The 16,766-nt window shown below is 40.0% G+C and overlaps 1 protein-coding gene and 1 long non-coding RNA gene across 5 annotated transcripts in view; one reads left to right on the top strand and one right to left on the bottom strand.

Moving 5' to 3' along the window:
- The first annotated feature begins 3 nt into the window (after window positions 1-3).
- The window catches only part of LOC123612918 (uncharacterized), a 20,695-nt gene continuing 3,932 nt past the window's right edge, over window positions 4-16,766 (top strand). The window contains exons 1-3 of one of the 2 annotated variants that reach the window (XR_006720205.2): window positions 4-533; window positions 2,502-2,825; window positions 4,501-5,955. This is a non-coding gene — a long non-coding RNA (uncharacterized LOC123612918). Of the gene's footprint in view, window positions 534-2,501; window positions 2,826-4,500; window positions 5,956-16,766 lie in introns of those variants that run through there. The other variant, XR_006720203.2, reaches the window with a different exon arrangement.
- ZNF577 (zinc finger protein 577) overlaps window positions 12,717-16,766 on the bottom strand; it is a 26,017-nt gene continuing 21,967 nt past the window's right edge. For 2 of the 3 annotated variants that reach the window (XM_074371009.1, XM_074371010.1), the window contains one exon: window positions 12,717-16,125. In XM_074371009.1, coding sequence (XP_074227110.1) covers window positions 14,501-16,125 — 1,625 coding nt within the window. In that variant the 3' untranslated portion in view covers window positions 12,717-14,500. The remainder of the gene's footprint in view (window positions 16,126-16,766) is intronic. The other variant, XR_006720169.2, reaches the window with a different exon arrangement.

Here is a 16,766-nt window from a genome sequence, read left to right as displayed (position 1 = left end):
CGTGCAATATGGCCGCGCCAACTTCGTTACCTTACGTTACGTTGGGAGCGGCCATCTTGGACCGTGCGCCGCCATCTTGGGTCGTTTGCAGGGCAGAGAGCGACATGGCCACTCTCGCCGACCAAGCGAAAAAGCTGCAAATCCAACCTTCAGGAATTCTCTTCAGGATTTCTCACCTTTGGTTTTTTTCCCCCATGTTTTCAGCGGCTGCCAGCACAGTAACGCACGTTTAGTAGAATTTCAGCCTCTTGCCTACAGTCTTCCGACCGGACCGGAGCGCTGAACCAATCCCAGGCCAGGCCTGAGTGGACACTGGCCGCGCCCACTGTGTCTCGCAGCCCTTTTGAGGCCGCACGAAGCATGTGGCCGTATTGGAAAGGTTTGGGTCCCTACTGCAGAGAACCGGACAGAGAAATGGCGAGCGTGCACAGACAGGAGAAAGGGATTAGGAGGGGGCTAGAGCTGTATCTGAAGGATCCGAAGAGGTACGAGGAGAGCACTCCGGATGTACTTGGGGACGAGACGGAGCGGAGGTAAGGACCGCTTCAGGTAGATAGGTTTCATTCTGCGGGTCAGTGATGGGCTGTAAATGAAGTTACCAGAGATGAAGGAGAAGAATAGCAAAGGAGTTTATTAGGTTACACTGCCGTAGACAGCAGCGGGCCACACTGAAGAGAGGTGCTTGTTGCTAGGGTTGTGTATAAGTTAGGGTCACAAGATGCGTGATCCGCTTGTGCGCAAGTCTCTGGTTATAGGTGAGGTAAGAAATTTAGGTTCCTTGCAGGGCTGTGGGGTTTATGATTCTTATAAGGTGGGCTGAAACAAGCCAGCCTGAGCTGTTGTGAGGTTAGGCATTACCAAGGGCTATTAGTTTATTAGGGCAAACATGTCCAGTAAAGAATGTGCTTTATCTGTTGAGGGATCACAGGGGGACAGATGAGAGCCCAGAAATGGGGGTTGTTGGACTTTGAAGGGTCTCGGTTGGTCCCACAACTTGTATCCCATGATACAAGATAATTCGAGATACATTCAAGAAGGATTAGTCACAGCCTGCCCAGTCATTTGTTTTTGTGAATACTGTGGCCTACTCTGTCTTTTTTGGGGGGGTGGGGAGGGGTTGTGTGTGTGTAATTAAGTTTGTTTGTTTGTCTGTCTATCTATCTGAATGGAGGTACTGGGGATTGAACCCAGGACCTCCTGCATGTTGGGCATGCACTCTACCACTAATCTTTACCCTTCCCCCTCAATTCCCTTATTAAAGTCAGTCTCTTCACTGTTTGGCAGTGCCATGTCTATCATAAATCAAGTGTCTGTGTGTGTATGGCTGGTCTAGGACCTTCTGTTCCATTGGTCTGTTGTCTATCCCTAGGCCAATGCTACTCATTTTAGCTACAGGATCTTTTCTAAGTCTCAGATGATAAAACAACGTTGCCTGCTATATTCTTTTACTACAAAATGTCTTTGTTCTTTTGGCCCTTATGTTTTTACATAAAATTTTACCTTACCTTGTCAACTTCCACCAAAAAAAAAAAAAGTGTCTGGGATTTGTACTGGGACTGCATTCAATCGATAAATCTTTTGAGTAATGACATATTTATAATATGAAGTCTTAAAAGCCATGAACACCATGTATGATTCCATTCATTTAGGTCATCTTTGATGTCTCTGAATAAAGTTGATGTTACTTATAGAAGCGTTGTACATTTATATTAGATTCATTTCATGATACTTGAAATTTTTAATGCTTTTGTAAATGGTGTTTCATAATTTCATTAACTTTTTGTTGGTCGTATACAGAAATACAGTTAACTTGTATGTTGATATACCAAGCAAATGCGATAAACTGTCTTATTAATTCTCATAGCTTTTGTGTAGATCGCTGTATTGTAAATTTTAAAAGCTTCATATTTCTCCTCTACCTCAGCATCCCCACAAACAGGCTCTGTGTACCAGTGTAATAAGGGCGGTCTTTGCCACAAGTTCCTCTTCCTACCCTCCCCGGACTGTGACCTAGTGTCATTTGAACACACAAGTGAAATCTCCTCCAGTCTGTTCTTGTGTACTCCACCATGACCCCCAGTAAGGGCAGTTGTCCATGGTCCTTGCTCCCACCCCACCTACTTGGTTGCACCTTATCCCTTGGTGCTCTCTCCCATGTGACTTCCTCTCGGCATGCAATGAGTCTCGTCTCTCAGGACCTGTAAGTGTAATACTTTTTTTTCCCTGTACCTATCCTGTGTCCTTTCTTGTGGTCACAATCTGACTGATTGTCAGCTTAAAAACCCACAAAAAAATTATAGCTTTTTACAGAAACAGTCATATCACCCTTAAAAAGTGAGTTTTTGTATGACTGAAACATTATGTTATACATCAGAAACTGACTGAACATTGTAAACTGACTATACTTCAATAAAAGAAAAAAAATGTTAAAAAAAAAAAAAAAGACAAAACAGGGAGTTTTCCCCATCAGTCTCAATTTTTAAAACTTTGTTTCTTACCAGTTGCACCGGTGGGAACTGCAGTCCAGTGCTGAAAGAAGTGCTTGCAGCATTCTTGTCTTCTCCCTGATGTCAGAATTTCTCCTTTAAATATGATGTCTGTCAGAGATTTCTGTAAATATCCCTGTATCAGATTAAATCATGCCTATGTGATTAGCCTCCGTGAAAAACCCATAAACCACAGAGAGCCTCCAGGTGGATGAACACATCCACGTGCCAGGCGGGCGGTGCCCTCCGACTCCACGGTGACAGAAGCGCCTGCGTTTGTCCGCACCTCACCCTTTGGCCAGCTCTAAGCTGAGGATGATGTGTTCATTTAGGGGGCAGGTAAGTCTTGGCTGTTTTGGAGGAGTTTTAGGGCCTGTACAGCAGAGAACCTCATCCCTGGGCAAGGAGGAGGGCAACTAGCAGGGCGGACTCCAAGGAGGCCTCTCTGGTGGGGGGATTCTAGAGCAGCGTAAGGGAAAGTGCTTCAGGGCTGTCTCGTGGGGGCTGTTGACCATAGAAGGGAGAGGGAGGGCAGTTTACTGAAGGGCTTCTGGTTTGTGCCATCACTTGACTTAAGTGGTGTTACCTAGTTGTTCACACATAGGTATAGACATTTTATGTGAAACTGTGTGTATGTGTGTGCGTGCGTGCATGTGCATGCATGCACACGTATGTGATTATTTTTAATATGCTTTTCTGCATGGTATATTTTACAATATGAATGTTTTGATAGTAGCCCATACTCCATCTTTACACAGCTGGCAGTTGGTTAGAATGAATGGCTCTTTAGTTACAGGCAACTATTTTTTTTCTTTTTATTAGACTTTTCTTTTAAACTTTTTTTAATTGAGTTATAGTCATTTTACAATGTTGTGTCAAATTATAGTGTAGAGCACAATTTTTCAGTTATACATGAACATACATACATTCATTGTCACAGTCTCTTTCGCTGTGAGCCACCACAAGATCCTGTATATATTTCCCTGTGCTACACAGTACAGTCTTGTTTATCTAGTTACAGGCAACTATTGCCTTCTCTCCTCTCCTACTCCCTGCTCCTTCCTCCATTCCTTTCTCTTTTTCCCCAATACTATTTGGGTCTTTGGTGGTCACTTCAATAGTTAGTGCTTCTATGAATAGTTCATGTGACCCAATAGCTTAAATATCCCAAAGGGAAGATTGTATTTAGCCAGGCCCAAGTGCTTGGCCTAGGCACCAAGAAACTCATGCGGAAAGGGCGCTATCCTAACATCTACCATTTTCCCTCCTTCTATTACCTGCTGGGTCTTAAGTGATGAACTCAACTGTTTCAGTCTTTTTACAGAGTCATTAGAGGACTTCAGTCTTAAATTTGGCCAACCTAAAGGACTGTGGCTGTCCGGCCCCAAGAGCTGATGACCATATGGAAGCTTATGTAGTTGGGGCCTGATTGTGAACCCTGGTCATATAATTTTTAAATATAATGAAGGCTCTGCTGCTGCCTTGTGTGGTATATTTGGCTTTGTGGCCTTCCTGGATTCAGGAAGTTTCACTGTGGCTTTCTTGCCTGAAACTTTCATTAAACCAGGTTTCTCTTTTTTCATCTTGCTGGTATTCTCTAGCAAGGGCCTCATTCTTTCCCAAATACCACACTCTCAAAGGACTGGCATCATGAAGACATTGTGCTTGTAGGAGAGTATCTTTATTAGGAGATTCAAATTGAGGTATTTGGGGGTGAAGGATCATGATATCTGTAATTTCAGGTATTTCAGTCAAAAGAAGTAAATTGGATAAAAGAGAGAGATGGATAGATAGATGATATGTAGAAGACATATACATAAAACAAATATGGCAAAATTTAATGTTTATTCAATCTGTGTGATGTGTATAAGGGGGGTCCACTGTGCTATTCTTTGAGTTTTTATATATCTATGAATGTTTTTTATAACAAAAAAAAAACTTGCGAGAAACTACTAGTGACTGTCTTGGGATAATATGTAACTGATTCTTAGGTTGCTTGTTTTTTGTGTGGCAGGAAGTTGGAGAAGAAAGTAGACATCCTGTCCGTCGCATCTCACATCACTGCAGAAATGTTCTTAGCGCTCACTTATCTGATAAGAACTCATTTTGTCCCCATCCCTGGGAAGCACCAGGTTCCTGTTTAGTTTCCTGAGATGAAAGCCTGTGAGGAAGGAAATAATTTGATGCTGTTCGGAGTTTGTTGACCTGCTTGTATGTATAGATTGTTTTCATCAGATTTGGAAGTTTGGGATCATTATTTCTTCGCATATTCTCTATGCCCCTTATTCTGTCTCCTCTCCTTCGAGGACTTCTATTATGCATATGTTGGTGTGCTTGACGGTGTCCCCATCTCTGAGGCACTGTTTACTTTTTCTTTTTTGATTTTTTCCCACTTCACCTGGATAATCTTTATTGACCCATCTTCATGTTTGCCTGTTCTTTCTTCTGCCAGCTGAAATCTGCTGTGAAGCCCTTCTAGTAAATTCTTTTTTTTTTTAATCATCTCTCTTTGTTGATATGCTCTATTTGGTAAAACATCATTGTCATATTTTCCTTTATTTCTTCAGAAATAGTTTCTTTTAGTTCCTCAAACATATTTTAATAGCCAATTTAATGTCTTTGTGTAGTAAATCTGACATATGAGACCCCTCAGGAACTGTTTCTATAGGCCGCTTTTTTTTTCCCTGTGTATAGATCGTACTTCCCTCATTCTTTGTGTATCACAATTTTTTATTGAAGCTAGACATTGTAGGCAATATAATGTTGCTACCTTGGATGTCGAATTCCCCCTCTCCTCAGAATCTGTTGCTGTGGCTGTAACTGTTGCTGCAGTTTGTTTAGTGACATTCCTGGACTAATTCTGTAAAGTCTGTTCTCCTGTAGTGTGCAGTCACTTAAGTCTCTGCCTGGTTAGCTAATAATTGATCAGAGATTTCCTCAGTTGCCTTGAGTCAGTGAGTCCTCCACCCTTGGCCAAAGGTACTTTGTGTGTGTTGAGGCACTACTTCAATGCCCAGCCACTTTACAAGTCTGCCTTAGCCTTCTCGTCCTGCTGCAGGATTTCAAGGTCAGCCAGAGGTTAATTATTGGCGACCTTCACGTCTTTTCTGGGCAGGCACATATTCCTGTGTACGTGTGTGACCTTTTAGATCCTGAGGAATGTGTCAGAGTGCTTCATAGCTCCTTGGGTCTTAAGTGATGAACTCAATTGTTTCAGTCTTTTTACAGAGTCATTAGAGGACTTCAGTCTTAAATTTGGCCAACCTAAAGGACTGTGGCTGTCCGGCCATGTGAACATCTTATTCTTATGATACACCTTTTAAGAATTTTGGCCTTGGCTAATGTTTACCCCAACTCGTATTGCAGCCTTAACCTACCACAGTGTAAAACAATTGAAACTGATCCTTTCTGATGAAAGGTTTTCTTGCTACTGTAGCTATGAGGCTGCTGTTTTTCTAGGGCTAGTGCAGAGCTTGGGGAGAGGGAGCTGGGAGTAAACAAAGGTAAAACTCCACAAACCCTGTTTTTACTGCTGAGGTTCAAAATTTTTTTCTTGACAAAAAAATGCTCTTCCGATTGTTGTTAGACTTTGGTTAATTTCTAGAGTTGTAAAAAAGTTGACTTTAGTAATTTTGCCAGTATTTATGTTGCTTTTCTAAAACAGTAGATTTACACAGCATCTCACTCTGCTATTTTGGAAGTCTTGCCTCATCACCTCATTTACTTCTGCACAGTAACCTAATAGGATACAATTTATTAATTTCATAGGTAAATGCCCTAAGTCTTACAATGATTCAGCTGCTTCCATGAGTTACAGTTGTTGGCATACAAAGCCAGTACTGCTTATCATTATACAATATTGCATCCAATTTAGTAATTGTCTTAATAAACCGTTAACATTTCTGATATGTCCTCAAATTATTCCTGTCCAATTTCAACTAGCATGCTTCCATCAATTATTCCAAAGAAAAACAATCACAAAGCATCATGATAATAGTAACCCTTATGTGGTATTGTATTTATTTGACAGTTGTCTGCCTTCTGAGTGAAGCTGGAAACTTCCACATGGCTAAGTCAATGTCATACAGATCTTTGCATCATCAGTATCTTGGGTGTATGTCTGTCATGTCTAGACATCTAGATGTCCTTGCTTGAATAACCACATTCTTTGGAGAAAAGAAACCATTGTGAATGGCCCACTAGCAATTTTGGAATTATTCCCCCACCATTTAAAAGCGGAATCTTGGTGCTTGGAGATCTTGAAGCAACAGTATCAGGGAGCTCAGGGTGGGATAACATGCTGCCAAAAACATAGTGGTGTGCTGCACCCAGAGGTGAAAGTTGGAAAAAACATTATAAATTGTAAGGACGGAATTGGCAAAGTAAAACAAAACGAAGGTGCTTGCTAGAAATAGGATGGTTTGAGTGGCTTTTGCCTCAGGAGAGAGTCTGGGGGAGTTTCTGAGGGTGTGCATATGCTTCACTGTCTAGTGGTGTCTGTGTAGGAGAAGGGCCGTGTGAACACTGGCCCCAGTCATAAGTCCCGTGAGCACAACATCTGGGAAGGTCATTGTAAGTGTGTATTTTGTAGTACTAGATGTTTCAGGCTTTTTCGAAGAACACAGCCCATAATCCCGGAGCTTGGTAGAACTGCCAAGACGCTGATGAGCCTCTAAATGGATAAGAACAAAGGTGTTTTATCAGCAGGTTGGAGATCGAACATAGGGAGCAGGAGGAACGGATGTTCTTCCAAGCTGTCTTTGAGCCCCATTGACCCACCAGTTCTGGGACTGACGGTGATTGCCTGAAAGTTGCTCAAGAGGCAAGTGGTGCAGAGGGAAAGGCCTCGGGCTGTTCTGTGGATATAGTAGACAAGCTTACACCAAGCGCTGCCCACGATGTTGTGACTCCCCAGATAAATATCATCTGAAGGATTCCCTTGAAGAGAAGAACCAGGATGTTGGCCACAGCCTTGTTGGTGAGAACCAAGTGTATGGGCTTCCAGGCGTGGCCAGTGCAGGATGTGGAAGTGTAGGCTGAGAGAAGATAGATATTCCCCAAGACTCCGATACCTCTGGACCAGGAAAAGGAGCTTCAGGATCAAGTCACCAAAAATCATTCTCGTGGGATCATGGGAAGAAGCAGTTCAGAAAAGAACCTGGAGGTCATGAAGTTAGAACGCAGAGTGACAGCAGCACCAGTCACAGATCGGCTCCCTTATTCCCGGTTCTGATAGGGACTCTCGGGCCCTCAGTCATTTCCCTTTCTGAGGATAGAGATTTCAGTCCCGGGGAGGGGATCCAGAGCAGTGAGCTCAAAATTGCTGCTCCGAGTGGCCATCCTGGCATGTCTTCTGTTTATTCTCACACACAGATGCAAGATGGTTCATTATGTAGTCTATTTCCCAAATCCTTCAGTGTATATGTCTAGGGCATAAGCTCCAAGGTATAAAGCTTTATCTTTCATTTTGAAAGCCCTTCTTAAGCATCTCCTATATGCCAGCACAGGCTGTCAGCTCTCAGAGATACAAAGGTTAACCGACTTGGATCACTGTTCCAAAGGGCTAAGAGCCTAGTGTGGGAGACACATATATAAAGTATGATAGAATAAAATATAAATCATGCCGAGAATTAAGGATATAAATGGTATTGTGGAAACGAGTGTCAGGGATCCCAGCGTTTAGGGATTCTGTGATAATATATCAACATTTTAATTTGCATTAATTGAGTCAATTGTTCTCCCAGAGATTAATATGTGTCTGTCACAAGGAATAAACTAATACAGAGATATAGAGAGGAAAAAAGTTCATCTGTGTCCTCTGTCTCTAATCTCTAACCTTACTCCTCTCCTCCCTGAGATAACCATATATCTCAGTGTGCATTCTTCCACAATTTTCTTCCTGTTCTTACAAAATGTGTGTGTGTTTTAGCAATCACTAATAAGTATAGGGTTAAATGTGCTGCTTATGTTTAGAAATTTAAAGCATTCTTTCTCATAAAACATGGACCAAAGGAAAAAAATCATACTGCAAATATGGCATTAAGAAAATAATATATCATGGCCATGTGAGACGTACCAGGAAAGCAAGGATAATATTTTATTAATAAAATTCTTGTTATTATAAAATTCACTTGATATTTCTAAAAAGAAAATTCATAGGACTGTCTTCATTGATGCTAAAAAAGCCTTTGACAAAAATCAACATGATTTTTTTTAAAAACCACTCAAGGATAAAGAAGTTTATGGAGACCTCCTTGGCATGATTATGTGTTTATATACAAGCATTTTACTTAAAGGGAAATACTGCAGGAACAAAAATCAAGGAGGGCCACTATTTCAGTTATTAATGTTGTCCTCTAAGTATTTAGCCAAGAGAAAACAAATAAGCATAAAAATTTAAAAAGAAAGTTTGCAGGTGATATGATAGTATAGCAGAGAATCAGTGCTACAACAAACTCAGTTAAAAAAAGAATTTAGGAAGGTAGCAAATTATAAAATTTATACATAAAAATCATATATACAATTAATACTTGTAATATGTAATGAAAGAGAACATTCTATTTATAAAACTAATCAAAAGTTATCATTTTCAGGAACAAATTTACGAAAAACATAGAAAAGTGTCAAAGTTTCATGCAGAAAAGATTTCAAATACTCCAGTGGGATATCAAAGTCGACCTAGGCAAGTGAAAGGACATCCTTGCTTTTGCATTCACCACATGAATAAAGCAATAAAATATGATTGTTAAGCTACAGTGGTGGGCCCTACTTAATTCAGTCAGTAAAGAGTAAGTTTTTAAAATGTGGTTATTAGAGAACAGTGTAGGTAATTAGACTAAGTCTGTGTAGACAAGGCCTAGATTCTGTTAGCCCTAATGTGTAGATGCAATCAGCTTAATTTAAAATTTGGAATCTAAAAAAAAAAATATTTTGGCATCTTACGGTTTTTGTATAGCTAGGCACTTTATTTCTGTCTCTTGAATTGAAAGCACACTTCCATATAGAGTCATGTAATTGTCCTGAAATAAGATGCTTATAAATGGAACAGCTACACAGCTAGCCTAGTTTTCCCACAATCTTTAGCACCTAAGATGTTTTTTAAAAGCTTCTAAATGCCTAATATAAAGGGAGATGCTTATAGCCACAACATAAACAAACAAACAAAAATATAACCATTATAAAGACATCTGTTCTCCACAAGATAATTTAAGAATTTAATGCCAAGTGAAAATAAGAATAAGCTTTTTGCTGGAACCAGATGAGTTGGTGTTTTAAATTACGTGGAAAGAAACATGCAAGATTAGGTAGGAAATGTATAAAAGAAGTGCTGTGTGCTATGGAGTAGTTCCACAGATACTACAGCAAACTGCAGTCTACACGCCCAAGCGCTGTGCTCGCACACAGACAGGCAAACAGAGCAGCAGAATGGATGAGAGTGAAAGATGCCTCAGTCGTTTCAAATGAAACCCTCCATGTAAGTATTAGAAGAAACCAGGAGTGTATCCCTCTATGACCTGGGAGTAGGGAAGGGCTTCCTAACTCTTACTGAACATCAAGAGGCAATAAAATATTGATACAGACAACTACATAAAAGTTAAAAAGAAAAAAAAAAGTTTTCATGAAATACTAGAAGTAAAAGACAGGGCAGTTTCTGCTTCTGGTAATAAGCTGAGTAAATCCTGCTGAAGCAACTCTCCTGCAAATAACCACCACGGACTCTGGACAAAGTATACCTACTTTTTAATGACTATCTACAGAGTTAGTTCACCAAAGAGTGAACAGCAGCAGGCAAATCCTGCTGGGTTGACACTTGGAAGACGTGGGTTTTCCATTTTTTTTAAATGACTCAGTTCCTGAGGGCAGGCTGTAGCTGGCACCATGCACCCAGAGCCCAGAAAGATCCCCTGCAGTCCTGTTGGTTTAAAGAACCAAAGGACAAAGTTCAGCATAGCCACAGATGCTGCTAAAAGTAAAAGGAAATCTGATATAAAAACAGCCACAAAGGTGGTACCACAAATTTTAGATATACCCTCCACCTAAGACCCTGGCTGGTCCCTGAATATGCACGCCTGGGGCAGATACCAAGCCGTCCGCCAGAGACTAAAATGATGAAATCAATGTTATTATGTTACCTTGTATCTTCTTTCCCCATTTTGCTCCCAAATTTTAAAAATTTTATAATTTCTGTGCTGTCATTGTTTGTAGCACTTACATGAGGCTCTGTAACTGACGTTCCCATCATCTAAAGGCTGATCTGTACGGTTATGTGGATTCCATGCTTACTCTCAGTTCTTTTGCCATTGTTCATCTGTCTGTCTCTTATGGGTAAAACTCATGTTTTAGTAATTTCTTCAGAAATTTCATGCATGTTCTTGCATGTTCAGCAATGTCTGCCTCTTGGTACTTGAAAGACTTACTTATTGGAGGCGAAGAGTTGTCTTTGTGATAGTGAACCTTCTCATTTAATGACCAATCCACCTCTTCCTTTATTATGGTAATTTAAAAAATCTTCCAGGGTGGGGCAGGTATAGCTGAGTGGTAGAGTGGATGTTTCACATGCACAGGGTCCTGGGTTCAATCCCCAGTACTTCCATTAAAATAAATATATACAATAAAGTAAAATTAATATATGAATAAAACTAATTCCCTCCCCCCCCAAAAAAAACCTTCCAATAAAGTGGTATAAATCTTTCAAATTCTCTCGTAATTCCTATTGTGAACTGACAACTTTTCCAGAGTGTTCTGATTATTGCTGGTGCCTGGCACTCCAGTGAAGTTGCATACTGACCAGAGAATCAGTGAGTAATCAGAGTATCTAGAGAATCCTACTGGACTCTCATTCCGCCTGGTTGTCTGTGGCTTCTCCTCCTCCCACAGAGGCACTCACATCATCTGCAGATAAAGATTTTGTTTCTTCATTTCCAATTTGTAAACTCTTCAGTTGTTACTCACTGTCGCACTGTGCAGGTTAAAGACCTCCAGCAGAGTGTTTAGCAGAAATAGAGGCAACAGACTTGTGTTCCTCATTGGTGAACAACTAGGCAACATCTTCCAAGTCTCTCATCCTTAAATATGATGTAAAGTTTTGGTAGAAGATATACTGACACCTGTTTTGCTAAGCAGTTTTTTTTTCATAAGTAACTTAATTTTTATCTGCATTTTGAGGGCTAAGTTTCTTGCTATGTCATTCTTTTTAAATGTATTTTTATTGGTGTAAAAATGTAGAAAATAGAAAATTAACCATTTCAGAGTATATAATTTGGGGGCCATTTCCTACATTCACAATGTTATGCAACCGCCACCTCTATCTAGTTCCAAAACATTTTCATCATTCTAAAAGAGAACCCCATATTCATTAATTAGCCAGTCTCTATGCCTCCTCCCCCCAGGTCCTGGTAACCACCAATTTGCTTTATGTCTCTATAAAGTTACCTATTCTGCACATTTCATATAAATAGAAACACAATATGTGGTCTTTTGTGTCTGGCTTCTTTCATTTGGCATAATGTTTTTGAGGTTTATTCATGTAATAATATGTATTGATACTTCACTTGTATAGGTGATTAATATTCCATTACACATATGTGTGTGTGTATATGTGTAGACACACACCACATTTTGTTTATCCACTAATCCACTGATGGGGTTTTGGGTTGTTTTACCTTCTGGCTATTGTGAATAGCGCTATGAATACTCATGTGCAAATATTTAAGTACCTGTTTTCAGTTTCGTTGGGTATACACCCAAGAGTGGAATTCCTGGGTCATATAGTCATTCTATGTTTAACTGTTTAGAAGGGCCACCAAATTGGTTTCCATAGCAATGGAACCATTTTTACACTCCAGCAGTGTTCAGGAGTTCCAATTCTGCAGTGTTTTCTTAATATTAGCAAAATACCAGGCATTTTAGGAAAGGCTGAGAGGGAACTGTTTGTAGTGCCCAAGGACGTGTTATAATAATGATTCCAAAGTTCCTTTGTGACCCAGCACTGGAAACATATCCACGTGAACTCACCACATGTAATCCCATCTTTTTCCCTCCTTCAGTCTCATGTGCTGCTTTGTTTTATTATTTATTGTAAATCTTTTATCATCTTTGGATATTTAAAAAATAAGGCTCCAGAAAAATGTAGGCTTCGAGAAGTGATGGCCCATCACAGTTGGCAGATAGATTACAAAAGACAATAAAAACAAAATTGAGGAAAACAAACCCATGTGGGATATGACTTCATGAGTCAAATTACATATTACAAGGCATTTTAATTGATAAGGAAATAGAACAGTTCTATTTATATTAGATTATATTACTCACCACTCTGTGCCTATGCTGAGAATTTATTAAACCCTAAAAATTACATTCCTTCCTGTAAATTCCGAAAATAAAAATTAAGTACATAAAGTCCATGTTATGTAGTGTAGTCCACAACATAACCACGACAAACCTTGGTTGACACTCATCTGATCCTGTTCTGATTGTTTTTGTATATTCAAACAGTATTGTATTTGTAGTGAAAATGCCTAATATTTATAGTAGGATATTCTCTAAAACAATTATGCTAAGCCCTTATAAAATTATTTCATTCTATATATAGTTTCCAAGTTTACTTAATGACTCAAATCTAGAACACCATCACTTGTAGAAAAGCCCTTAATAATGAAATGATGACATTCCATCAACTGTAACATGTGTCACAATTTAAGATACAGTCAGATATGAAGAAATAAATCCATGAAATACAAAAATAAATTATCATTTACCATTGATGCTTTTTGCCACATTCACTGTATTCATAAAAGCTCTGTGTGGAGCAAACTGTTTCTAGTTTTAAGAGCTTATGAGCACAGAGAACTATATTCAATACCTTGTGATAGCCTATAATGCAAAAATATGAAAAGGAGTGTGTGTGTATATATCTATATATATATCTGAACCACTATGCTGTACACCAGAAATTAGCACATTATAAACCAACTATACTTCAATACAAAAAAATTTTTTTAAAAGAGCCTATGGCGGTTAATGATATCCAATCTTCCACAGATCGTGACTATAATCACAATATTTCTGTGATATATGAGTTCACTGGAGTAGAAAAAAGATATGATTCCTTAAGGATTTTATACCTTCACTGAATCTAGAAATTATTCCCTTGTCTGAGAATAGGGTCTTTCTACTTTGTGAGTTAGCGGGCAATTAAGGAGTTCTGTGAATTGTAAGTAAACCATTTTAAACAATCACTGCAACTCGTGGTGTTTCTTTCTTGCTGTGCAGTGAGTTTTGTGGCCAAAGGAAGACTTTAACTATAGCCATTGGAGTTTCTCCTGAATTAAGTACCTGCTGTTCAATATGTCACTTTCAAAAGTGTTCCTCATTCCGTTTCAAAGATTTACCTGTTACATGAGTTTGTGGATGATCTGTGACATCCAGATGAAGGATATACTTCATTTACTACGGCTTTCCTTCTACATGAGTTTGCTGATGTAAGGAAGATACGCATTAACTGGCAAGATTCTGTCACATTCACTGCGTCTAATGGATCTCTCTCCCCTATACAAGATGTTCAAAGAGTTTTAACTTTCTAGGGAATGCTCCACATTCCTGAAATTTTTATTTTTGTGTACAATGAGATGTAATTTCCCCCAGCTTGATGGCATTCACTGCAACTGTAGGGTCCCTCTCTTGGATGAATACCCTAATGCATAACAAACATGACTTGAAAAATAATAATTTCCCACCTTCCCTGCATCCGCAGGTTGTCACCTCCTAAACGCATAACCTGTGCCTCTCAAATAAAGTCTTTTGACAACTGCATGTATGTTTCTTTTTTGGTGAGATCCCTAAGGTATAATGAGAGGATGTCTTCAGATGGAAGACGTACAACTTTCATTCCACATCTAAGGTTTCCTTCCTACAAGAGTCTACTGTAATTACAACACACATAGCATTTCTATTCTGTATGAATTCTCTGAGCAGGTAAGATTAATCAAAAGAGCTTTCTTACATTCCCATGGTCATCAGGTAGAGGATTTTCCTGGGTGCTGCGTTTGCTGATGACTAACTAGGGCTGACTTCCGAAGGAAGGCTTTTGGACATTCACTGCATCCATAGGGCCTCTCTCCTGTGTGAGTTCTCCGGTGACCAATCAGAGTTGACAGAGTCGCAAATGCTTTCTTGCAATCACGGCATTCATACGGTTTCTCTCCTGTGTGGATTCTCTGATGTACAGTGAGGTAGGATTTAGCTGTGAAGGCTTTATCACACACACTGCACTTGAACGGTCTCTCGCCTGTGTGGGTTCTCTGATGAATCACCAGAGTCGACTTACACGACAGAACCTTCCCGCATTCACGGCATCCATACGATTTCACTCGGGCATGACAATTCTGCAGATGGTTGGTGAGACCCGACTTCTGGATGAAGGCTTGCTGACACTCGTCACACCCATACGGCCTCTCACCTGTGTGAATTCGCTGATGAATCATGAGATGTGCCTTAGTGGAGAAGGCTTTCTCACAATTCAAGCATCCATAGGGTCTCTCTCCTGTGTGAGTTCTCTCATGTACAGTGAGGTGTGCCTTTGATGTGAAGGCTTTATCGCATACACTGCATCTGAAGGGTCTCTCGCCTGTATGGGTTCTCCGATGTATAGTGAGCGTTGACTTTGAGGACAAAACCTTCCCACATTCACTGCATTCATGGGATTTCCCTTCTGCGTGATGAGTTTTCTTATGATTACTGAGATCTGACTTCTGGATGAAGGCCTGTTGACATTCACTGCATCCATAGGGTCTCTCTCCTGTGTGAAGTCGCTGATGAATCAAGAGCTGAGCCTTTTTTGCGAAGGCTTTCTTACAGCCTGAGCATTCGTATGGTTTCTCTCCTGTGTGAGTTCTCTGATGTGCAGTGAGATGCGTCCTAACCATGAAGGCTTTATCACATGCTCTGCATCTGAAAGGTCTCTCTCCTGAGTGAGTCCTCTGGTGTAAAATGAGTTTTGACTTCCAAGGAAAAGTTTTCCCACATTTACTGCATCCATAGGATTTCCCTTCTCTGTGTCGGGTTTTCTGATGATAGGTGAGAGCTGACTTTGTAATGAAGGCTCTCTGACATTCACTGCATCCATAGGGTCTCTCTCCTGTGTGAATTCGCTGATGAATCAGGAGCTGAGCCTTTTTTGAGAAGGCTTTCCCACAATCTGAGCATTCGTATGGTTTCTCTCCTGTGTGATTTCTCTGATGTGCAGTGAGATGCGTCCTAACCATGAAGGCTTTATCACATACTCTGCATCTGAAAGGTCTCTCTCCTGAATGAGTCTTATGATGTAAAATGAGTTTTGACTTCCAAGGAAAAGCTTTCCCACATTTACTGCATCTGTAGGATTTCCCTTCTCTGTGACAGGTATTCTGATGATAGGTGAGCGCTGCCTCTGTAACGAAGGCTCTCTGACATTCACCGCATCCGTAGGGTCTCTCTCCTGTGTGAGTTTCCTGATGAGTAATTAGCTTTAACTTACTGGGAAATGCTCTCTTACAATCTCGGCATTCGTGGGATGTCTTTCCTGCGTGAGTTCTCCGAGGCATGGTCTTAAGTGGTTTCCAAGCATTCGTCGCACTTTCATTGTATGCATGTGGTTTCTCACCTAAAGGAGTTGAGTCATAATTAGCGAGCTCTGACTGCTAGATGAAAGCCAGAGTTGCCCACAACAGAAAGGGCAAGATAACAAGGAGAGGTCCAGAGAAGGTTTTTTTCTCTCATTTACTATAAAAAATATTAGCGAGACAATCAGTAAAATTTGAGTAAGCTCTGTAGATTGGATGACAGTTCTGTGTCAATATCAACATCCTGATTTTGATAATCTGTATTCTATTTATGGTTTTAAAATGCCCGTATTTCTAGGAAATACACACTTAAGTATTTAGGGGTAAAAATCTCAGAAAAACTGTGTGTGTGTGTGTGTAACGACAGATTAGGCAGACTATGATAAAGCAAATGTGGTAAAATATCGCCACCTATGGAAATCTGCAAAAACAATGTGCATGAAATTTGTATATAGTTTTGGGATTTCACTGTTTAGAAATAAACATTTTCAAAGGGAAAAAAACAGAAAATAAAGGAAGACATTTATATAAAGCTATGCAGGTGCACTACTCATAATGGCCTGAATGCAGAATGAATTGTTTTATTTTCACACAACAGCATCCTGCACGGTGCTCTGGTGTATGTGTATGTAAGTATGTGTGTGTATGTATATATATATATATTTTTTTTTTGGTGTGGGGG

This window comes from Camelus bactrianus, chromosome 9, assembly GCF_048773025.1.
Source record: "Camelus bactrianus isolate YW-2024 breed Bactrian camel chromosome 9, ASM4877302v1, whole genome shotgun sequence".
In the NCBI taxonomy this organism is placed as follows: domain Eukaryota; kingdom Metazoa; phylum Chordata; class Mammalia; order Artiodactyla; family Camelidae; genus Camelus; species Camelus bactrianus.
The sequence above is the reverse complement of the archived record's forward strand: the minus strand, read 5'-3'. Positions and strand labels throughout refer to the sequence as shown.